Here is a 24,114-nt window from a genome sequence, read left to right as displayed (position 1 = left end):
CAGGTTTTACCACAGGTTTACTGTGAGGCTTTACTGAGAGTTCAAAGTTGCCCCCCCAAAAAAAACCAACACAAAAAGTGGACTTTTTAACCTTGGATATAAATCGGGCTACACTCTAACGCCCCGATGAAAAGCCCAAATTGTGCATGAAGTGCTCCCCGATAGCTCACAGAGACTTCGGGGGAAATTTGCCCGATATGTGAATGCACATCTCCATACCAGAGGAGATACGAACTAAAAGCCAGGTGTGGAAAACCTTCAAGGAGACTGGTGATTCAGGTTGCAAGGAAACCCAAGAGCACCAGTGTGGCTAGACTTCACCTAGGCCTGCAACAGCACTTGAGGCCCCTGCTAACTGAGCAAAGAGGCACCTTTTTAAAAGTGGTGATTCTCTTAATTGAGCTGGGGGAGAGCAACTGGCCCTATCCATCCCCAACACAGCAGCCCTCCAGTGGCTGTTGCTGGTGACTATCTTATGTTTATTTTTTAGATTGTGAGCCTTTTGGGGAGAAGAAGCCATTTTATTTATTTGTTTATTTATATCTATATAAACCACTTTGCAAAATACGCCACAAACTTTGCAAAATACTTTTGCAAAGACTATCCAAATTTTATATTTCTCAAAGACTTTGTGAAATTTTCCGCAGACTAGCACTTGGTAGGGTTGCAATGAAGGCCTTGGAAAGGATATTTAGATGCCGTGATATGTCTATAACTACACAGATTAGAATTGTTTGGACAATGGTTCTTCCTGTGACACTCTATGGATGTGAAAGCTGGACTTTGAAGAAGCAAGATAGAAAAAGCATTGACGCTTTTGAACTTTGGTGCTGGAGAAGACTTCTGAGGCTACCATGGACAGCCAGGGAAACAAACAAATGGATCATAGAACAAATCAATCCAGAATTTTCACTCAAGGCACAAATGACCAGGCTCAAACTATCATACTTTGGACACATTATGCGAAAACTCAGCTCCCTTGAGAAGTCTATAATGCTGGGAAAAGTTGAAGGAAAGAGAAAAAGAGGATGACCAGCAGCAAGGTGGATGGAGTTGATTACAACAGCAATGAATGCACCACTGAGAGACCTTAAAAGCCAAGTTGAAGATAGATGATCCTGGAAAGAATCTATCTATGTGGATCGCTAAGAGCCGACACCGACTTGAAGGCACTTAATCAATCAATCAAAACCACTTTGGGAACTGTGGTTGAAAATCATAAATGTTTGTTGCAAATATTCTGGCTTTGGCTTTTGAAGAGGAAATGCACCACAGGAGGTAAAGCAGAGGTTGTGATGATTGAAGGGATAAAGGCCAGAGCAACAAGGGATCCTGGTGGACTGACAACAAATCCAAGAGCCAAGGGTTGGAGACAGTCTGTTGGGAGCAGGCAGGATGTTTTATACCTTTCAGTGCTTCCTTCTTGAGCAGCAACACAAACAGGAGAGAGCAGACGCTGAGGAGAGTCACCATCCAGACCAACACCCAGTGTGTTCGGCAATCTGTGCAAAAGTATGGAAGGAAAAGGTGGTGGTAATCAGAGAGTGATCTTGGCACCTAGTCCTACTAGGTCTGGCCCATGCTCTTTTAGCACTGATCAGTTATTTTTGTCGTGGCCTACAGCTGAACACCACCACGTCAGGCTGATCCTTCAAGACAAAGACTTAGCATAGCCAGTCTTTGTGTGCAGGGTACCTGCTCTATACCCTGTTGGTTCTGCTAGAATCATGGCAAGTGTAGCTCAGTGACAGAACACCTGCTTTGCATGCAGAAGGTCCCAGGTTCAATTTACGGCATTGCCAGGTAAGGCTGCGTCAAAATACCCCTTGCCTGGAGGCTGCCAGTCAGTAGAAAAATACTGAGAAAATACTGAAAAATACTGAGATAGATCGACCAGGAGTAGGCAGTTTCATATGTCCCGCCAAGCCAGTGGTCCCACTAGGCATGCAGTTTTAGTTATGTGGTTCTCTGGATTACAACTTCTGGTCAGGAATTTCGCTCAGGGAAGGTTGTGGGGCTGGGATCTTACAGTTCTAGCTAGCAGCCTAAATGCCAGTAGTTGCATATGTTTTGAGTTATTCAATTGTATTTAAATGTTAATGAAAACATCTAATTTAATTTAATGGAAGTGTTAAAAATAAATGCCTCGTATTTAACAATCACCCCAGTCCCTTGGTATTCATTGACCACTGGAAGCAGAGAGGCCATTTTGCTTTTTGAGGGAGTAATTGCATAGAATTTTGCTTGCATGTTTTTTCTTATATCCCACCCACAAAGGGCTAGAAACTGCCTTAAAAAATTTTCTTTGATTTTTCTTCTTCTTCAATGAAAGCTGAACATTCAGGGGAGGGTCCTAGAATATGCCTGGGGTGGCTACACATCCCCAAAATTTCCCCTCGTCGTGGCTATGAGTTTCCTCGATTGTGGCCACCTTTCCCCACTAACTGAGGCTATGCTTTGAAAGTTATGCAGGTAGTCCTGAGCTCCCCCATACCTTCATCCAGAGCTGTCTGAAGTGGGGGTGTTCACCAGGATCCTGAACTTTACAGGCACTCCATGCTGCAGCCTACCTCCTCTCTCTCCTCCCCTCCCCTCCATCGGTGCCCTAGTCGGCCTTGGTGGGAGTCAAGGCCACTTCTCCAAGGAGGCCTTCTCCTTGCCCCAGGCCTTGCATTGAGCAAGAGGTGAACTCACACTTCTCCAGAGAGCAAGCCCAGATCTTGCCGGCTTCATTGTCCTTTCCATGCCACACCTGCAAAAGGTAATAAAGGAGACTGGGCTCATTGAACTGTCTACCTAGGATCACAGAATCACATCACTGGAGGAGAATAACGGATAACAGTGCACAGGCCTCTGTCCAGCAACAGGCTATTCTATAGGCTGGTTCTCACAACCAGAACAAGCTGGGTGGATAGGAGGAATGTCCAGCCCGGTTCCAAGCCTCAAGCACACTCCTGGGAAACGGTCCTGTGTCCGCAAAAATCGAGATCGGAGGGGAAGGGGGAATTGATCATGTGCTACACATGATCTGGGTAGAACGGCAGCAGCCAATCCATATCACGTCCCCAACACTGTATCAAGGGTGGATGGAAAGCATGTCCTGTGCTGTCTTACCCAGATCACCTTGCCCTTGGGCTCCCCTAGAGGGTGATTGATTCCAACTTCAGTGCAAATTCCAACAGAAGATATCACAAGCCATCCTCATGACATTCAAGTATGTCACATCAGTTCTGAGCACCATCTGCTGACAATCCATGGAAAAAGCTGAGTCTTTTTCAAGTTAGAAAGAATAACGGTAGTTGAAAAGAAATGGCTTTTCCACAGATTGTCCGCCAGATGGCACTAACAACTTCCACTACGCAAGGTGGAGGACTCCAGATGGCACCAACAACTTCCACTACGCAAGGTGGAGGGCTCCTTACATTGCCTGACGGAATTTACACGGAAGTTGAAATAAAATTACTGTCTAGAGCCTCTTCCCACAACTCATATCAAGTATCTAGGATGTCCTTGTGCCATACACTGAACATTGTTGGAAGTACCAAAGAAGCCCTGCTGACCCAAATTTCCAGACATTCCATATGTGAGGTCTTGTGTACCTGTACATGGGCACATACATGTGCACTTACATCCCTGGGCAAATCCAACACATGCATTTATATCCTGCCCTTCCTCCAAAGAGTGCAGAGCAGCATAAATAGGATACCTCCATGCAGCAATGGCTGGGGGGGGGCGGGGGCGGTGAATGAGCCACAGGAACAGTGCGTTTCCACTTTCCTCTCCCAGCCCCGACTGCCTTGCTCGGTCTCACTTCCCCCCACGACGCTATTAACCCCAGGCGTGTGGGCTGGTCATTTGCCTGGGTTGGGGAACTGGGAGAATGAGCAGCCTGCATGCCTCCGGTTAATAATGCGGCAGGGGAGTCAAGGCAGAATGAGACAGCCGGGAGGGGGGGAGGAGAGTGGGAATGAGGTACACCTGTGGCTCATTTGCCACCCCCTTCCCCATGGGTCACTGTTGCCCCTTTTGTAGTCATAACATAGCATGACCCCTGCTAACTTGGCAAAGAGGCACCTTTTAATGTGGTGATTCCCTTTATATAGCAGGGGGAGAGTAACTGGCCCTATCCACCCCCAGCACCGCATACCTCCAGTGACTCTTGCTGGGTTTTTTTAGATTGTGAGCCCTTTGGGGACAGGGGTCCATCTTATTTGTTTGTTATTTCTCTGTGTAAACCGCCCTGAGCCATTTTTGGAAGGGCGGTATAGAAGTTGAATGAATGAATAAATAAATAAATATGAAATAGGTTAGACCAGGGTTTCCCAACCAGTGGCACTCCAGATGCTGCTGAATTGCGACTCCCATCATCCTTAGCCCCAAAAAACTGTAGCTGAGGTGATGGGAGTGGTAGTTCAGCAACATTTGGAGTGCCACCAGTTGGGAAGCCCTGGGTTAGACTGAGAGAGATTAACTGGCCCCAAATGACCTAATGATCTTCATGGATGAGCAGGAATAGTTAGTTTAACAGTGATAGTTCATGCTAGTGAGCAGTGTTTGTTAGCAGAGCACATGTTTTGCATGCATAGGACTGCAAGTTCCAGCCCCAGCAGAAGTTAGAAGATCGTGGTTGACAAACAGAGGGAAATTATTCAAAGTAGTCCCATTGAAATAAAAAGGACAAGGTAGGCAATGCCTAACATGAGTAATTTCCCTCCGTTTGTCAGCCAGTTTCAGGTTGGGAGAGACCTCTGCCTGAGGTTTTGGAAAGCCACTGCCACTCAGAGTACGCAATACAAGGCTAGATGGAGCAGTGATCCGACTCAGTATAAGAACAGAAATACCAGAGGGACAAAAATTGGGTCCCGCAAAGACTGAATTTCTAATACTGACTCAACAGAAGGCAACTCCATGTGTTGAATTAGCAGATGTTCCAATGAAATCCCCCAAATGGATTACAATCTTTGGGGTTGGGAAGAAATTTCACTTAAACTTCTGTTCACACCCCCTCCGGCATATCATCTCAAAATAAACTCTGGGTGCTGCTCCGTACCACCCAATAGCCCCAGTGTGACAGTTCCTGACTGCTTGTCCCCCACTGGGGGCCCCAACCCTTCACAAGATCCTGAAAGACCCATCTTTTTAGCCTGGCTTTTAAAGATATTTAGTTTTAATGTTAACTTTAATTTGTTTGTAAAAGTTTTTTTAATTTTAATTGGTATGTATTTTTGATCTTTGTGTAAACTGCCCTGAGCCACTTTAGGAAGGGCAGTATATAAATCAAATAAATAAATAAATCTCAGCCTTCACCTGAGAGCATTCTCCAGATTGCAGGTCATTCTGCAGGGCTTCCTCCAGGAATCCATTTCTCTGGAAGGAAAGGAACAGGCAGTGAGGGGGATGCAGAGGAAACAGCTCCTTCCCCTACATAAACTATGGTCTGAGGAAAGGGAGGGGGCTGGAGTGGCCCTTACTGTGCTGGCCGCCTGAGCAATGGGGACCCAGGTGTCCTGCTCCAAGACACGGAAGGATGGGTTGCCTTGGGAATCCTGGGTCTTCCAAAGCAGCAGCAGCTTCTCTACGGGATCTAGGAAAAAGGAAAACTTCATCAAAGATTGGCTGCAGGATTTAATCTGAACCAGGCGCTTGGCCCTAGGCTCAGCCCTTGAACTCAGAGGATATAACAAACAAAAGGGTGCCTCTGGAATACACATTATCCATTTCAAGACCCACATCTGGGATTAGGGGCTTGGGGTTCCAGGAAAGTGTAATCTCTTAACAACCATAATTTAAAAAATGTGTTAGCTGCCCCATCACAAGTTGTCCTCTGGGCAGCTGACAACACCACAACAATAAAAACATCCAATTAAAAAACATAACACAAAAACAAACAAATCTCAATATAAACTAGAAAATACAAGACAAAATATTTTAAAATGTTTTTAAAAAATCAACTTTACAAAGCTTGAGTGAGCAGAAAGGCCTTCACCTGGCATCTAAAAGAACAAAGTGACGATGCCAGGTGAGCATCACTGGGGAGGGTATTCCATAGACTGGATGCCACCACCAAAAAGGCCTTATTTGGAAATCAGAAGTAGAAATTAACTACTCAGTGTCTGGTGGAGTAGAGATATCAGCCCAGACCTTATTGCACAAAGGGCGCGGGGATCTCAGTCAGAGCACTGGTTGCTGCATGCCTGCCATCCTTCCATCCACTATGTCAGGCAGGGGATGGCTAGTATCTCACCTTGCCTTGTTCAGTGCAAAGCCAGCACCCACCATGGTCACTCACCGTCCTGTAGACACCTCTGGCGATAGGTTCTTCCATTGCTTTTCACCTGGCACAGAGAGGAAGCATGAGTCAGCAGGGTCTGAAGGGGAGAGGGGGTCAAGTAGCAGTATAGCAGGACTAGAATGTATGCAGAAGGAGCTGTTGCCTTCACACCCTGCTTGGGAGCTCCCCAGAAGCACATAGCCAGCCACATTGGAAAAAGAACACAGAGAGATAAAAGGGACCGGGTGTACTTAACTCTCCTACTGAAATCACTGAGACAAGAGGGCTTTGCTTGGGATGGACTGTACTCTCGCTTTTGCTCCTTGCGACTACTGTTTTACACCAAAGGCAGCATAATGGAAAATACACAGAGATGAATCAGCCCTCATTTCAAACTACTAAACCAGGCAATGCCACCCAGTTTGGAAAGGGCAAAGGGCAAAGAATCCACAAGGAGCTCCCTGCAAATTTTAGGCAGGCAGGCACAGATAGACCGTTGTTAGACAAATTGCATCACATGCAACATTCAAAGAATCAGAAGCCATGCAACATCCTCATTATGTGCATCTTGATCAGGCTTGAGGGTATATATCTGGATGAAGAACTGCAAAAATCATTTATACTGTGGAAGCAAGGAATGGGTTTGACTCGCATGCCTAGCTGACATGAGAAATGGATCTTGGCTGTTTACAGTCTCTATCACAAAAAGAAACAATTACCCAGAACAAATAGATGCTTCTTTTCAGTGAAATTGCTCTGCTTTCCTGTTGGTTTAAACAGGACTGTGACTCTCGTTTTAAGGCTGCAATCCTCAGCACCAGTGGTGTATCCAGGGTAGGGCAGCCAGGGCACGTGAAAGATTTTTTGTATTTGCCCAAGAACAAAATAAAGAGTTTTCCTTGGGATTCCAACCCAAGCCCAGGGAGGTTCAAGCTCTGTTGATAAGGGGGATCGTGGTGGCAGCATTTTAAACCTACTGGGAATATAGAATAGTTTTAGGAAAAGCCTAGCTAGGCAGCTCAAGCAGGGATGATTCAGCATTTCTTTCCCTCACGTGAGCTTGCTCTGAGACAAAGGCTTTAATCTGCTACAGCATGCTTGCATGCAGAAGGTCCCAAGTTCCTTCCCTGGCATCTCCAAGATAGGGCAGAATGAGATGACTGCCTGCAACCTTGGAGATGTCGCTGCCAGTCTGTGTAGATAATACTGAGCCAGATGGACCAATTGACTGACTCAATATATGGCAGCTTCCTATGTAGGGGGGAATAGAACTATGAAGACACATTTAACACCCTCTCTTAGTTTGACCCTCAGCAGCATATACTCAACAGGGATCAATAACTAATCACAATTACCTGGTACACAGTTACAAATATGCATTTGTTGCATTCACAATTTATATTTTTTAGCTGTACACATTAAAAATGTAATGTGTGAAGGAGGCTTTACCCAGACCTGAGAACTGGGAACTCTGTTTCCTAACAGAGAATTGTGGCCAAGAAATGAGAAGATCCCTTCAGAGGGAATGTTGTAGACTGAAGCAAGCATGACAAACTGAGGGATCCTCAATATTAGGCCAGGTCCAGTGAGAGAGAGTTCAGATGCTGAATATCAGACTGCCCTTACCAAGGAGCAACATGACAATTGCTTCAGGAAGTAAGTTTTACATAAGACATTGTTTTATCCTCTCCCTCCCTCCCTCCCATTTAAAAAAAAAAAAAAGAGCTCCAGCTCAGGGCAGTGAAAGTGAGGCTGGCATCATTTTCATTTTAGGTGCAAGCACAGCAAGCATTTCCAAGTTCAGCCCTGTGAAGGATTCCTGGAACTTGGAGGGTGTGGACTGCAGGGAACACTGTTGCTGTATCATAATTACATGGCTCCTACCTGCACACAGATGTTGGGGTGGGGTGTCAGTCCTGGGAACTCCTGTGGCTCCTAGAGGGTTTTGAAAGAGCTAGTTACACATGCTCCTCTCACAAAGGCTGTAGCCACAAGTCTGTAAATGTGACTTACTAAGGCACACATCTGTCTCCATATCCCCACGCACAGAGAATCACTCCCATGACTCAAAGGGGCTCAGTCTGAAGTTCCCTATGCATATTTCTCCAACTCCCTGCCCTTGAGCCCTGTATTAAAGTTCCCAGATGTGTAGAGTAATCTGTTTTAAAGAGCTCTCTCCTCTTACAGGACATCACAGCACACAGGAGATGTGCCTTAATTTCCACATTCCCAAAGAGGTATACGAGGCCTGCTCAATTTAGGGGGCCCCAGCTGGTTTTGGACTACAACTCCCATAATCCCCAGCAAAGTGGCCAATAACCAGGGATTATGGGAGCTATAGGCCAACATCTGCAGGAGGGCTGAAGCTGAGCAGCCCTGAAGTATTCCTTACTTGAACTATCTCCCATGATGCTAGAACTAAAAGTGCAGATTGCCCTTACTTTGAGTGCTTACAGTGCTGGACTAGGACCAGGGAGACCAGGGTTCAAATTCCGATTTAGCCATGATACTTGCTGGGTGACTCTGGGCCAGTCACTTCTCTCTCAGCCTAGCCTACATCACAGGGTTGTTGTGATGAGAAACTTAAGTATGTAGTACACCACTCTGTGCTCCTTGGAAGAAGAGCGGGATATAAATGTAAATAAATTTAATTAATTAATTAATAAACCCCAAGGTCTCCCATTCTTCTAGGCCAGGAGTGCACAACTTTGGCCCTCCAGTTCTAGTTGGACTACAGCTCCCATCAACCCTGACTATTGGCCACTGTTTGCTGGGGCTGATAGGAGTTGCAGTTTAACATCAGCTGGAGGGCCAGAGTTGTGCATCCATGCTCTAGGCCCCAACCCTTTATTTGCTTCATCAACCACATCTCCAACTCTCAAATTACAGGAGGGTCAGTCCTTCCAAGAGGCAAGATGAGGTGATTGCCTCAAGTGGAAGATTACTGGAGCACTGGTGGAGCATGAAGATGTGTGCCCTCCTGCACAGCTGGATCGGTCATGAATAAGTGGACAGAGCTGAAGAGGAAATGTCAAAAGGGCATTAGAGAATGGGAGGTGTTCTTCGTAAGCAGCCAGCAACGCAGGAGGGAAGCTCAGGAGGGCACACACCAAGCCAGGGCACAGTGATGCTAACTGAGCAAAGAGGCATCTTTTTAAAGTGGTGGATCTCTTTATTGAGCAGGGGGAGAGCAACTGGCCCTATCCAACCCCAGCACAGCATCCCTCCAGTGGCTATTGCTGGTGTCAACCTTATGTTTCTTTTTAGATTGTGAGCCCTTTGGGGACAGGGGACCATCTTATTTATGTATTTATTTTTCTATGTAAACCACTTTGAGAACTTTGGTTGAAAGGCGGTATATAAAAATCCGTAATAGTAGTAGCAGTAGTGGTGGTGGTGGTGGTGACTACTGCTGCCATGAAGGAGGAGGAAGAGGTGGAAGATGAGGGTGCATGCACACAAGCAGTGAAAGTGCTACAGTATATGGCGCCCTGCCTCAGGCACACTGAAGTCTAGGCCCACCACTGATAATTTGGCAGAACCTGGAAAAAGTCAGGGATTCCCACCCCTAGTTCAAGCAGTGCTTCCCACCCCTCTTGCTTCCTTCTGTACATACATGAGAAATGAGGGCCAGACGCAACTTGGGGTGCAGTGGGTGGCAGGCAGACAGCCCCCCACTCCAGCAGGGAACCAGCTCCCCTGGGAGGTCACATGGCGAGGAGAATGAGCAGCTCAACGTTCCACCGAAGACATTGAGTTCTAGGCGGCTCTGTGCCCAGACCCTGGCCAAAGCGGCAGCATCTACAATGGGAAATGTGCAACCATCATCAAACACCCAAACATACCCAGCAAGCTCTACACAGTAAGAGTGTCCTCTACACCAGGGGTTCCCATCCACGGGCCCCTAGATGTTGCTGGACTATAACTCCCAACATCCCCAGTCACAATGATCAAGGGGGATGATGGGAGTTATAGTCCAACATTCTCTGGAAACCCCAAGTTGAGAACCCTTGCTCTTCGACACACAGTCCAAGCACACCTGCTTGCAGTCCTTTCTCTCAAAGTACAAAGAGCATGACAACTCCTCCATGGGCACATCCCACCATGCCTTCAACTCAAGGTCTGAAATGGAGAGGGGGCTTCCAGGCTTTGTCAGCAGTTTCCACCTTCCTGCCTGCCCCCCGTGTACACTAGTTTACTGCAATATTTCATGGTTTGATTTTATCTAGTTTTGTATTCTGTTTTTTGAGACACTGGACATATGGTGTAAAAATGATAATACAAAAAGAAAGAATGAACAACATGCCACTTGGCATCTTAGGCACCTAGAACCCTAGTAGACTCTAGCAGCCCTGTCCCCCTACGATGTCCCCATCCTACTCCCCACCCCCCTCAAAAATGTTCAGCCCTACATTGGCTGATGACATTGACCCACCAGGCCAGTAGTTAGAGGTGCCAGATTTACAGCCTAATTTATGCAGAAGTAAGTCCCATCCAGTTCAGGAGGAATTTACTCCTGAGTAAGTGTGCATGGGATTGCAGTCTTAGAGAGGCACAGGATCTCTGTTCCGCTTTTACTCAAGCAACCCTTAGGTGGGCACAGTTAAACCAAGAATAACACACTACGATTTGGACTTTTTAAACTCTTGAACCTAATTTGGACATATCATTTATTGTCAGTTTTTAACCTGTTTTGAGGGCTAGAATCTGAATGATAAATGCATTTTCCATACCATTTTCAAAGGGACACAGGTAGGTTCGTGGTGAGTCTTTAACTTTGGTCCAGACCTACAAACAACATAGAACAGAATAAGAAAAATACAGAAACCCGCAGGGCCCCCACATTGATCATGGAGGAGAGTGGGGTGGTGCAGAAGAGGACTCGAGCCAGACCAGAGAGCAAAGGACCCCATGCTGGTATTGGAGAGCTGGTTTTTTTACTTCTATATGTTTGCCACAGAGAGGCCACTTCCCCAGATCGGGCTCTGCAAAAGGTCTAGGGCAATGTGGTTTGCAAAGTGGTGAACGCAGAAGAAAAGCAAACAGACAAACAATAAGGCTCCCTGTCTAACAGGGCTGACAGTCTAAAAGGAAACACAAGGTAGACACCCACAACCGCCAATGCAGAGGTGCCTCTCTCTATACATAGGGACAGTTACCCTTCGAGCTGGGCACTTTCCAGCTTAGCTGCTCAACAGCAGCAAAATGCTGCCATTCAGGCAAATTGCATTTGAAAAGTTGACAGCAGGGGGAGCAGTCTCGCGGAAACTAACACCCCCCCAAAAAACGCAACCTTTTTACGCCGCATAAACGGCGTCATAGCACTATAGGGCAGAGATTAAATTCGAAACAAGGCACCGGAAATGTGAACGGCAGCCTGCTGTCAGCGGAAGGACTGTGCTGTCACAACACAGGAAGTGTGGAAACACACTTCCGAGACCCACTGTGACCCTGTTGCAGGGTATAATCTGGAAAGCGCCCTGCGTAATATAAGAGAATCACTACTTCGAAAGGTGCATCTTTGCCCAGTTAGCAGGGCGGTAACTCGGAGGCTGGTTAGCATCCGGCCTCCACTTTGCATAAGCAACTTATAAATCAGTCCCTACACCAGTTTGAGAGATAAAGAAGGCTCAAGAAAGAAGTCGTTTACAGGTGGTAGGGGGATCCTGATTATTTCTCAGGAGTACCAATACTGTGAAACATAGGCACATAGGAAGCTGCCATAAACTGAGTCAGAGCATTGGCCTATCTAGTTCAGTATTGTCTTCACAGACTGGCAGCGGCTTCTCCAAGGCTGCAGGCAGGATGGAATCTCTCTCAGCCCTATCTTGGAGATGCTGCCAGGGAGGGAACTTGGAACCTTCTGCTCTTCCCAGAGCGGCTCCATCCCCTGAGGGGAATATCTTGCAGTGCTCACACTTCTAGTCTCCCATTCATTTGCAACCAAGGCAGACCCTGCTTAGCTAAGGGGACAAGTCATGCTTGCTACCACAAGACCAGCTCTCCTCTCCAGACTGTGGTCTGAGGCAGGCATGTAGTGAAAATGGAGCAGGGTGACGAATGTCCCTGGGGCACGGGGGCCGCCAATGCACATCTTCACCCCCCAGGTCACCCCTTATTACCATTTGTGCTTCCCACTGCCCCCCGCCACGGAGGCCTGCATGCTACCCCATGCCAGCCACACCCTCCCCACTACATAGTCAGCACTGGGCATGAGCGCGTGGCCCCTCACCCTCTCCAGGCAGTGAAGCACTTTCTTCACCAGCTGGAGAGGGAAGGGCCCCCACATCCGTGCCCAGTGCCAGCCACACCCCCTGCATTGACATGCTGATGCAGGGGTAAGGGGTGGGGACCCCGTAGGAGAGCATGCTCAGTGGCAGCAGGCTCAGCAGCTTGTCCCAGGGCTGCCAGCAACCTTGCTATGTCCCTGGTCTGAAGTATACAGATATCCAGTTATCTATATCTATGCCCTAGTGACGTCCAAACTAGACCACGGTAATGAGTTACCCTACAGTCTGCCTGCAGCCATATCAATCTACCCAACCTCTGAAACTGGCTACAGTGGCCTTGTTCTCTGACTCGCCACTTCTTGATATTCAGTCAGCAGGGACTAGAGACAGGGCCTTTTTAATGGTGGCCCTATGCTAGTGGACACGGGAATCCAGGGAGATACATTTTTTGCCCCCTCACCGTTTCAGCTGAAAACACACTTTTTGAAAATGGCCTTCTCCTTGCATCAATTTTTTTTAGTGTCATTGGTTTGTTAGTGCTACTGCCAAGTTTATCCTATCTTTCGAGGTATGTTTTACAATATTTATCATAGTTTTTAGAACTATGTGTTTTGTATGTGTTTTAGAACTATGTGTTCTGCCTTAAGAAAGCTAGGATATAATTTTTAAATGATAAATAGATAGATAGATAAAAGAAGTAACCACAACAAAGATTCTGAATATATCCCAAATCAGGTTCTTGAACCTGACTACAAATCTGCCCCAGCCTACCCCACCAAACCCAAAATAGCTCCCCTGGATCCAACCTCACTGATTAGTCCCCTCACCCCCCTTTTCATAATGCTGCCCAGGCTGGACCTAAATAAGAGGATTTCCTCCATTACAACCTAAGCAGGGCTTCACCTGAGTCTGGGGACAACACCCCTGAACCCTACTGCTCTGCCACATCCCAGCCATGAAATATATAAAATCAGAAGAATGAAGAGAATGCCTTTGAACATACATTCAAAGTGCTTTTCATTCATTGCAGTCCGTCCACAACATTTGGGACTAGGGGCAGAGCGATCCCCTGTAACCCGAAACACTGGGTGGAAGGGTGGGGACTGACCCCTACTGTCCCTAAAGGAGACCTCTGCTGGACCCTGTTTTCTTCTAAGGCTGGTACAATTCATTTCTATGAGTCATTCTGGGAGACAACTTTTCTCTGAAAAGCGGGATAAAAATGTCACATCATGTATAAGGCTCCTAGTTGGACTTGAACCCCAGCAGCCCACTTCAGGAAATTAACCCCGGGGCGTAAGAGAGATCTACACCCACCCCTTGTCAAGTCATGGCCTTCTCGGCCTCTTGAATTAGTGCTGCCGTGCTGCAGGGGGTGGGAGCACAGAGCAGCTATGGGTACAAGCGAGAGCATGTGATGGGATTCTGTTAAGGTGTGGGGGGAAAAGGGCTCTGCAGGACAGGTTAGATTCTTACCTGCAGGCAGAGACAAGAAAACACCTGGGAGACAGGTATGCTCACATTCTCAGGTTGTGTCTAAAGAGAGGAGGGTGAGAACAGTTAGAATGGCAATCTGACCAAATTCAGGCTCTTCCGGTCCCCCTGACCATTGCAAATTCCTGACTTTAAGCTATATGAACACGATATCTGGAGCTTCATCTCACCAGGGTTCCCACCATTTCTTCTGGCCCAGCTCCCTATGCCTTTCACAGCAGCCTGGCACGTAGAATGTTGACTGTCAACGCTTTCCCCACAGCTTACCTTCATGCCAAGAAAAGCTTCTTTCTGTGTAAGGCACAGGCGTAGCACCAAAAGGTGAGATAAGCCTAGCCACTGGGAGAGGAAGCCAGCCGGTGGCCTGTGTTCCTCCCACCAGCGGCCCTCCCTGCCTTGCCCCCTGCATCTGACGTCAGATGCAGGGGGTGTGGCTTTGTTCACAAATGGGGCTGCATTCCCCGTTTGATAGCCGCCTTGGGATTTTCTTAATGAAAGGCGGGTTATAAATTTAACCATAAATAAATAAAATACCGACTAGCACTGTGTTCAGATGGACGCAGGAGGGAGAAGCTTCGCTCGCAAATAGGGCTGCGTGCGCTCCACTAACCCCCTTTTTTGGTCATGAGTCGGTGTGGTGCAGCTCCTCGCTGCGGCGACTCACGGGTAGACCCCTGACCGGGAGGCTACAATAAGCCTCCTGGTATCGGGGCGCCCCTCCCCAGAATGACCCACGCACTCACACGGAGCATTTTGGGACTTCCAGGGGCCAGGAGGCCCCCGATCCCCACTGCCCCAACCAGCTCTGTGAGGGAGCCGGTAATCATGTGGGGGGCCGATCCGAGAAACTTGAAACAGTGAAGCCATTTGGCTCCCTCCTGCTTTTCCTGCCCCTTGCTGGACATGGAGTTGGTGGGATGCAGAAGAACATGGACCATTTCCAGGACCTGAAATGCCTCGCTGCTCCCATCAGGACGTGAGGTAGAGATGCCCTCATATGCAGGAAGAGCGGGCCGCTCTCCCCGCAAATCCCCTGCAGGCTCTCCATACTGCTTGTGGGGAGAGCCTCCTTGAGTGGAAAATGAAGCAGGTTGGAAGATATCTGGGAGGGAGAAGTCAGCTTTGAAAGCTTTATCTAGCAAGCACTCAGAGAGAGACAGAGATGGTGGGGGGAGAGGGAGAGAGAGAGAGAAATATTTTTATTCTGAAGATCTTTGGATTTCTGCTATTGCTACAGCTACTGCTTTTGAAACACAAAATCTCACAGGAACATAGGAAACTGCCATATACTGAGTCAGACCATTGGTCTATCTAGCTCAGTATTGTCCTCACAGACTGGCAGCGGCTTCTCCAAGGTTGCAGGCAGGAGTCTCTCTCAGCCCTATCTTCGAGGTGCCAAGGAGGGAACTGGAAACCTTCTGCCCTTCCCAGAACGGCTTCGTCCCCTGAGGGGAATATCTTGCAGTGCTCACACATCAAGTCTCCCATTCATATGCAACCAGGGCAGACCCTGCTTAGCTATGGGGACAAGTCATGCTTGCTACCACAAGACCTGCTCTCCTCTCTGTTGAAGCTATGTATCTGGACATCATGTCAATGCTCGAGTTCTGATTTTTGTTAACTGACAAATAAAGAGACGTTAGAGGAAAAATAAATCCCATCTTCTTTTTTCACTAGGCTGGAGACTTTCCTGGCATTAACCTACAAGCCTAACACCACAGGCGTCCATTTTGCCTGGAGAGGAAAATAAGTTGAGAAAATGTATGCGTTTTCAACACACACATGAATCTCCTAATCAAAAGAGTCGTATCTGTGACAGCAGCCGCTGGGTAGAACGAGTGTGCCCTACCCAGATTTCGTCCCCTAAGGTAGGAGAAAAAGCTCTCCATCACAGGCTGGGCGCTTCTCCTACCCTGCTCTCAGTCTTGTGAACAAGGCCAATCAGGCGGTCCAATGATTAGTACCACCTGCTAGAGACCCAGGACCGGACTTTCTCTGTGGCTGCCCCAGGGCTTTGGAATATGCTCCCTACTGAAATAAGAGCATCTCCTTCTCTGTCTGTTTTCAGGAAGAACCCTCCTGTTTTCGCAGGCTTTCAATTAGAATTAATTTTAATAATTTTAAAAACTTGTTTTAATATCTATTTCATTCTATTGTTTTTATTGTCATGCACTTTAATCTGTAACTTTTAAATATTTTAAATTTTGTTCACCGCCTAGAGATGTACATTTCAGGCGTTACAGAAATATGAGAGAGAGGGAGAGGGGGCAGGGAATGAATTATGGAGACTCCCCTGCTTGAAGCCTTCCCATTGATGGGAATAAAAGCCAGAAGATCTAACTCGCTCCATCTCCTCCTTTGTTTCTACATGGAAGCAGAGGCAGGAGCAAGATGAAAGTTGGGGAGAAGGGCAAGAAAGATACAGATGGAGAAGTTAAGTAGGAGACTGTGAGAAAGTAAAGTAAGGAAAGCACTACGCCTGGCAGGTAGTAGTGGGCATGGTCATTCACTCACCAGCAATCTGGGATCCCCCAGCCCTTTAGGTTCACGAGTCTGGTTTAGATACAGCCATAAATCAAAGTGCTGTCCAACAGGGAAATCCAACACCTGCAGCACAACCTCCTCTGGTTTCACAAAGATCTCCAGCCTGGGCACTGCAGAAGAGAGAGTGTCACTCACACAGATTCACAGCCTCACAAACTCCAGCTTGGGCATCACAAATGCTAGCCGGGAGATGATGTTTTCACTAACAGCTTCAGCATACTAGGTGACATTCTCCCCACAAAATACTCAGCCCCATTCTTGCTCTTCTTTCCAGCTTTCCCACCTGGTGATGCTATGAGAGTTCAGGATAGGGGAAAGTGGAAACTGGGGGGAAGGGGATATTGATTCCAAGCTGTGCCCCACTCCTGAAACTTGTGACGAGTCTTTCTTCTTTCTTCTTTGGCTCACTATTGTGATCCCTCTGGTTACTTAGTTATTCATAGAGCATATTTCCCCACCTTATAATTCTTAAAATATAAAACAGCCTTGGGCATTTCCAGACCAGGAAATATTCCATTTGAAAATGGAAGCTGGCTGCGTTTGTCTCTTCTCTGTCCAGATTATTTCACTCCCTTTAGCGAAACATATTAGCCTTTATAGATTGGCAGGTCACACAGTTTGCTTCCGCCATGCCTGCACTATTATGCAGTACCACCTGCTGGCCATTTGTGGGGAATCCATTATGAAAATAGCATCTTTTGAGCCTATTTCAAAACTACTTTAATTTCCGTTATGGATTTCCCACAAACAACCCGGAGATCACTGTGCACAACAGAGCATGGAGGAAGCAAGCAGTGTGAGTAGCCAGTCTATAAGTGCTAATGAATTGTGTGAAAGTCATACATAAAGTTTTCAGCAAAATCCAGTTTAAATCAAAGAAAGGGCACCTGTGGAAGGTGTCTTTTGGGTACCGACCATGTATCATGAATACCCCTCTTTGCCCATCCTTAGAGAAGTTCTACAACTGTGGTCAAAACGTATCTGGATTTTTCTTCTTTTTATATACACATATATATGCACTGCTTTTTATTTTCTTGTGCCTTACCTCATAAAAGAACCACCATTGCACTTGAACCTGCTCAGCCACTGCATTTGTCATCGAAGGACTTCCTCCAAATCCACATCCCATTGCCTTTGGGAGTTTGATCTGGCGGGATGCAGGGCAGGGCTTTTTTCCTACAATGGCACCCAGATTAAGGAACTCCCTCCCTGACAAGGCCTGGCTGCCTCCTCACTCTTGGCTTTTAGGCAGGCAATGTGAGAGCCATCTTTTTCATCTGGCTTTTAACTAATTTCTCTCTGTGAGCCCTTTGGGGACAGAATGCATCTTATTTATTTATTGTTTCTTTGTTTAAACTGCCCTGAGCCATTTTTGGAAGGGTGGTATAGAAATTGAATTATTATTATTATTATTATTATTATTATTAGCACCTCAACACCATAGGGGCCACAGAAATCACCATCAGCCAATTACAAAAAGCAGCTTTACTGGGAACAGCCTATATTCTGCGACGATATCTATAACAATTGACAATAAAATTCAGCCATCCCAGGTCCTTGGGAAGGACTCGATGTCTGGATAAAACAAACCAGTCAATAACACCTGTCTGACTGTGTAAACAAGAAATAATAATAATAATAGTCTTGCATTGGCTACAATGTTTTGCTCTCTCTGACAAAACATTGTTCTCTTTGCTCTCGCTCTCTCCAAGTTACTCAATAGTACTCCTCAGGAGTTATTCCAAAGAACTACTTAATTTCAATAGAACTTCCTTCTAGTAATTTAGCTGAGAAGTTTTTATCTATCGTTTTACTGTATGATTGCTTCATGCTTGTTGTTAGTTTCCTTGAGAGTCCCATAAGTAGGACCAAAAGGCAGGATAAAAGTATATTTTTAACAAAATTAAAGCTGCGATCCTTGGGATACGGTTCGCCACCAGATTCCACACTTCCACAGTAATCCTAGTGCTGACTAAAATCTGATTGTTTGTGAGGAGAAGGAGTTACTCTCTACTGAGGGTTAACAGGTCAGAGTGTGAGTATTTAATATGTGGAAGGACAGAGAGCTCAACCAGCAGCCTTGAAGTCCCTTGCAGTCCTATGGCTGATTCTACGAAAAATCCTACGAAGCATAACTCCACAATTACCAAATGCTATGGACAAGCAAAAGGATAACTCCCTCATTTGTGGGCCTCCTTGGGGCAGCTGGCTGGACCAGATGGATCTTTGGATAGACCTCTCAAGGCAGTTGTTTAGAATATGAGTGATCTGCATTTGATTAATAAGTTGCTGCCTTATATACCGAGTCAGACAGTTGGTGCTTCTAGCTCAATATCATCTACACTGACTGGCAGCAGCTCTCTGGAGTTTTCAGAAAGGAGGAGTTTTTCTCAGTCCTATTTGGAGATGCCAAGGATCAAATCTGGGACCTTCTGCACTCTGAGCAGATGCTCTACCACTGAGTTACAGCCCCATCACTTGTTTAGAAGATATTTATTTCCTGAATCAAACTAAGATAGCTATCAATCTGACTGCAGCAGAGAGCTTGCAGGGTCCCTGTCGATGCCTGTCTAAGGGGAGCAGTATTAACAGGAAGTTGGCATTGCTACATACCTTGGCAGAGGCGGATGGCTTTTGCTTTGAGCCAGGTGCAGTCTGTAGAGAGGAAAGCACAACAGAGCAATCAGGAGGGAGGACTAGAGGCTTTACACACAAGGCTTCTGACCCGAATCTCCTTCAGAAGAGAGTGTATGCGTTCACACACCAGCCAAACTTACCCTGAAGCCCCTTCGAGATCCTTGGACCCACTCCACACACAATCCGGGCTTTGGGATGCAAATTCTAGCTTATCTCAATGTATGTTTGGGTTTTTAAATGCTGGTTTTAAGTTACTTATCCTGAAAACGCCAGAGCAGATGGGAGAGGCACTGAAGTAGAATCATTAGCATTATAAGAGGCATGCTCTCTTCAGAAATGCAGATCTATCTCTGCAGGAGCTCTCCCCCCACCCACCCCGCCACTGGCTAGAAGGAAAACACGGAAGCATTCCATCGGGACTTGCAAAAACGGAAACCGAGAGCAGAGGGGAGGGGCTGCTTCCCTCAATGCTGCGAGTGTACTTTGAAGTGGCTTTGCGCAATGTTTACCCCGAAGCCTGAAGCCAAATGCAAATAGCTCTGGAGGCTGTTTATTGTCCAAATTTATTTAGAGTGGCACTCACTTGGTCCGTAGTGTGTATCTTTTAGCACAGGTGTAGACTGGTACAGGGACCTAATGAAGGCTGTGACATGCAACTCCCCACTCAGAGCAACTGGAAAGCAGTCAAACTGGAGAGAGCCCTGGAAAGGGAGGGAACAAGCACATCAAAGACCAAAGGAAGTTATCTTATACAAAAATAAAATGTTAGGGTGAAGACAAATGTATCATGTATATCATTTTTAGCCATGACAAGTTCTTCCTTCAACCACAGCGTGATCTCAGCTTTGCAACTTGCCTTGCATGAATATGCATCAGTAAAGTGAATGCTTGTCAGTCTTGCCCTTCCTGTCATATTTCAGCCAAACCCTCTGCCTTTAAAATATGTTTAATACAGCTCATGTGCATTCATCCTTCACTTCATTAAAGAAAATGTGCAGTTGTTTTAATCACAGATGCAAAACTACTCCAGGGATAAATGAGGTAGGGTTTTTTTCTGGGGGGGGGGGTAATATCACAGGCACTAGCCAATCAGTACCATTCACTGTTGGCATCTCTCAGAAAGCTACAGAAGAGACTTCTTCAGTGTTTCCACAGGGCACTTTCCAGAATAGACTCTGCAGCAGGGATAAAATGCTTAGACTTGACAGGATCGTATTGAAAACGACCCCCAGAATCTCAAACTCTACAATGGGAAAAATACAGCTATTTTTCTGCAATGCACTTGCAACATTGTAGCACTATAACGCAAAGATAAAATCCAAAAGATGGCATCGGAAATGTGAATGGCACCTTACTGTCAGCGCAGAGACTTTGCTGTCACAACACAGGAAGTACAGAAGCACACTTAGCAGATCCATAGTGACTCTGTTGCAGTGTTTAATCTGGAAAGTGCCCAGGAGAGAAAGAGTATATTTGGGCTGAATACAAGAGCACTTCCACAGGGTCTCCACTGCTTTACAAATATATCCACAGCATTTGCTTCAAAGATGTGTGGCCAAGCTGATAAAGCTGAATTATTTCAGTAACAAAAACCCTGGGGGTTACTCAAAGCAGCCTCCGTGAGATTTTTCTCAGAGCATTCCCTAACCCAACTTGGAAACAGGGATTGCCTCATGTGTCTCTTATCTGCAGCTTTTATCTCATCCAGGAAAGCTGGTGATTAAATCTCTGGTACAGGCGTGGGCAATGAGTTCAACACTGAACAAACAACGTAACTGGAGGATTGCAGCTGATTTGCAAAGTTTGATCATCTTTTGCAGCCCACAAGTTGGGAAAGGATGTGAGAAGTTCAACAAACTGATGAAGATTTGTTCTGTTGTGTTCGGTTGGGAGCAAGTTGCTCTTGACTTTGAGCTAAAGTAGCCTAGACATCTAGGGCTGCAACAGTGCAATCCCAAACTCACTTGCTAGGGAGTAAGCCCCACTAAGTTCTATAGGACTTACTTCCAAGTAAGCATGCACCAGATTACGCTGCACATAAATTGAGAGAGGGAGAAAGAGAGAGATGGGCAGCAGAGGTGCTCTTACCCCTGGACTTCTGGGCCAGTCCCAGAAGTCCAGAGCCTCCACAGGCCCTGAGGGCCCCCAAATCTTCTTTAGTCTGTCCCAGGTGGCGTGGTCACCTGGCCGAGCATGATGATGCTTAATTTGCAGGGCTGGGGGCCTCCAAAGGCCTTTAGGTCCAGCCTCCAAAATTATCGAGGTGCACCTCTGATGGGCAGGATCCAGAATAGGTTAGTCATGACTAAGCACCATTGCAATAAACGAGAGCATATTGAAGCTAACCTAAAACCATATAGTGCAAAATTAAATCTTCCTAGACTAAGCTCAAGTGCTCGGTGCTGCCCCTTTTAGGGAGGTGTAGGCATATGTTCCTTTCTCAATCTCCTATACCAGTATGAGTATGCAGGGTTTTACCTTAAGCATTTATAAGCCAAGGCTATTACAGAGAGTTGGAGTTGTCTTGAACTAACCACCCTTGATTACATGGACATTTTAGCCACAAACGCACACAGGCCACTTTTACCTTGCGGATATTCTGACCTCCAGTTAATTCTGCATGCCCCAGATCATGACCAGGGTGTTGGGCATCAAGTAATGTATGGGATGGGATTGGTGGTTCCTAATTCAGGGCCTCTGTCTCTTGCTTTAGCGCTATCAACTCTGTGATTGTGTGAGCAAACTAGAGTCTAAAAAGCAGGGTAAGGGATTGTTATCTCTGAAAATGGAACTAAACCAACTGAATATCTAATCTTGCCCTTTCAAGCAACCTGCTTTGAACAGAACAAAATGGAGACTCTTAACATCTAGCAATGATGATGAAACAGAAAGACTCACATCCCAGTGTGTGTATGGGCATATGCATGAGTGCAATGCATCTGCATTTCCTTTTCTTCCATGCAGCTGAGAAAAAGCAAATTCAGCACTTCTGAGACCCATGCATTTGGCTCATCATTATTTCTACTGCAACAGAGAGAATGTGAGTGACTGGAGGGACCCCGTTCAAGTGGGGGCTGAGAAAAAGCATCTAATCCCACTACTCTAAATGTAATAGAGAAATATTGGGGTAGTCTGTAACCCCACAGAACTGTAACCCCACAGAACTGTAACCCCACAGAAGCAAGCCCTAAGGCTGGCAGGCTGCAACCCTACCCAGAGAGCCCCCGCTTTACCTTTAAATGTGCTGCTGAAATCAGGGGATGGGCAATCATGGGCATTCTTGCATGCCCCTGCCACATTTTATTTGTCCCCTCTCACCCCTGCTGGACAGCACATCTGGATTACTGCTTTCTACAGCAGGTGGAGGCGGGGTGGGAGCCTATGATAATCTGCATATTTATTTGCATGTATAGCTTTCTTTCCTTCCACGATGAAACCCAAAGAAGTATAGATAGGATTCCCAGGCACTTCCCATCCAGGCACTGACCAAACACAGACCTGCTTGGCTTCACCATGGTGGCTACAACACGTATTCTCTGACTCAGGCCATGCCTTGGAGTTTATTCAAGGACTAGGGAACGAAAGGGCTAGGGAGCGAAAGGAATGAGACAGGTAGAACAAATCTCAGTTACATCAACACATTTAAAGGTAAGGGGATGCGGTGGGAATAACTGCTTCTACCTAGCAAACTTTGCTGCCCCTGTCGTCTGCAATGGGAGGCTCTTGCGATGAATTCACCAACCAAGCCACTGAGGCAGCCCCTTCCGGTTCTCTGACACACTACTATTACTACTACAAAGATGCAGATGCTGCTGCTGCTTTCCAACAAAAGCTTTCCAAGTGGTTTACACACAAAAATAAATAATAAATAAGACAGCTTCCTGTCCCCAAAGGGCCCATGGTCTAAAAAGAAACATAAGGTAGACACCAGCAACAACCACTGGAGGGATGCTGTGCTAGAACTGGATAGAGACAAATTGCTCTCCCTCTGCTAGATATAAGAGCATTGCCACTTTTAAAAGGTGCCTTTTTGCTCAGTTTGGCTGTACCCTTGGAGAAAGAAGAGTGGAGAGATCTCAGCTCATTCTATACACAGCATTGAGAGGAGAGAGATAGTCCATTGCCCACTCCCCGTGGACTATTAACCCCTGCTAACTGCGCAAAGAGGCACCTTTCAAGATCATGGCTCTTATATTTAGCAGGGGAATAATAACTGTCCCAATTAATCCCATCATAGCATCCTTCTCGGGGTCTATTGCTTGTGTCTTTTCTTTTTTAGATTGTGAGCCCCTTTGGGGCTGGGAGCCATTTTTTAATTATTTTGCCAGTTTGAGAACTTTGTGTGGGAAAGTAGCATATAAATATTCTACATAAATTAACACTAATACTAATACTAGATACCTGATTAAACAATATGTTGTGCTTACTTATGGGCAGGCCTGAATCTACTTTCCAAATCCACAGACACCCCCCCCCCCTCAGATTTAGTATCATCTGGAACTCCTGCTTTCATTTAAAAACAACAAACAACCACCGATCTTCTAGCTCTTTGCTTGCTAGTTGTGAGTGGGCTTTCTATTGGGTTTCCTATGCACAGGCCTTTGCTCCTCCTCATGACCGGCAGATGCAGAGTAAATTGTGTACACACACCGACACACACAAAAGCAATAATGTGTCAGCTCACCCAGAGGTGTCTAATTCACACAGCTCTCAACATTTGTGCATAAAATTTTGTGCATAAAATTTAAGCGCAAAGTCAACACAGCTGTGCTTGTAAGTAAGGCAAAGGAAGGAACTTGTGGGCAGATTGACTCAGGAATGGGTTTCTGTACTCTGTCAGAAGAGCAGAGCTCGACCTGATGTCAGAACTTGCTCAGCAAGGAAGTGGGAGGGGAGCTGGCCATAGTTTACATTCCTTTCTTAAATCCCACATTAAAC

The 24,114-nt window shown here is 46.4% G+C and overlaps 1 protein-coding gene across 2 annotated transcripts in view; it reads right to left on the bottom strand.

The window, feature by feature from the left end:
* Positions 1-24,114, bottom strand: part of IL17RC (interleukin 17 receptor C) — a 42,168-nt gene that overhangs the window by 6,317 nt on the left and 11,737 nt on the right. For both annotated transcript variants that reach the window (XM_053304064.1, XM_053304065.1), the window contains 12 exons: positions 19,760-19,877; positions 19,153-19,194; positions 16,510-16,649; positions 13,978-14,037; positions 11,005-11,059; positions 9,888-10,072; positions 8,156-8,206; positions 6,290-6,335; positions 5,472-5,584; positions 5,308-5,367; positions 2,695-2,752; positions 1,407-1,502 (listed from right to left, as the gene is read on the bottom strand). In XM_053304064.1, coding sequence (XP_053160039.1) covers positions 1,407-1,502; positions 2,695-2,752; positions 5,308-5,367; positions 5,472-5,584; positions 6,290-6,335; positions 8,156-8,206; positions 9,888-10,072; positions 11,005-11,059; positions 13,978-14,037; positions 16,510-16,649; positions 19,153-19,194; positions 19,760-19,877 — 1,024 coding nt within the window. The remainder of the gene's footprint in view (positions 1-1,406; positions 1,503-2,694; positions 2,753-5,307; positions 5,368-5,471; positions 5,585-6,289; positions 6,336-8,155; positions 8,207-9,887; positions 10,073-11,004; positions 11,060-13,977; positions 14,038-16,509; positions 16,650-19,152; positions 19,195-19,759; positions 19,878-24,114) is intronic.

The sequence above is a fragment of the Hemicordylus capensis genome, chromosome 2 (genome assembly GCF_027244095.1).
Source record: "Hemicordylus capensis ecotype Gifberg chromosome 2, rHemCap1.1.pri, whole genome shotgun sequence".
NCBI classification, from domain to species: domain Eukaryota; kingdom Metazoa; phylum Chordata; class Lepidosauria; order Squamata; family Cordylidae; genus Hemicordylus; species Hemicordylus capensis.
The sequence above is the reverse complement of the archived record's forward strand: the minus strand, read 5'-3'. Positions and strand labels throughout refer to the sequence as shown.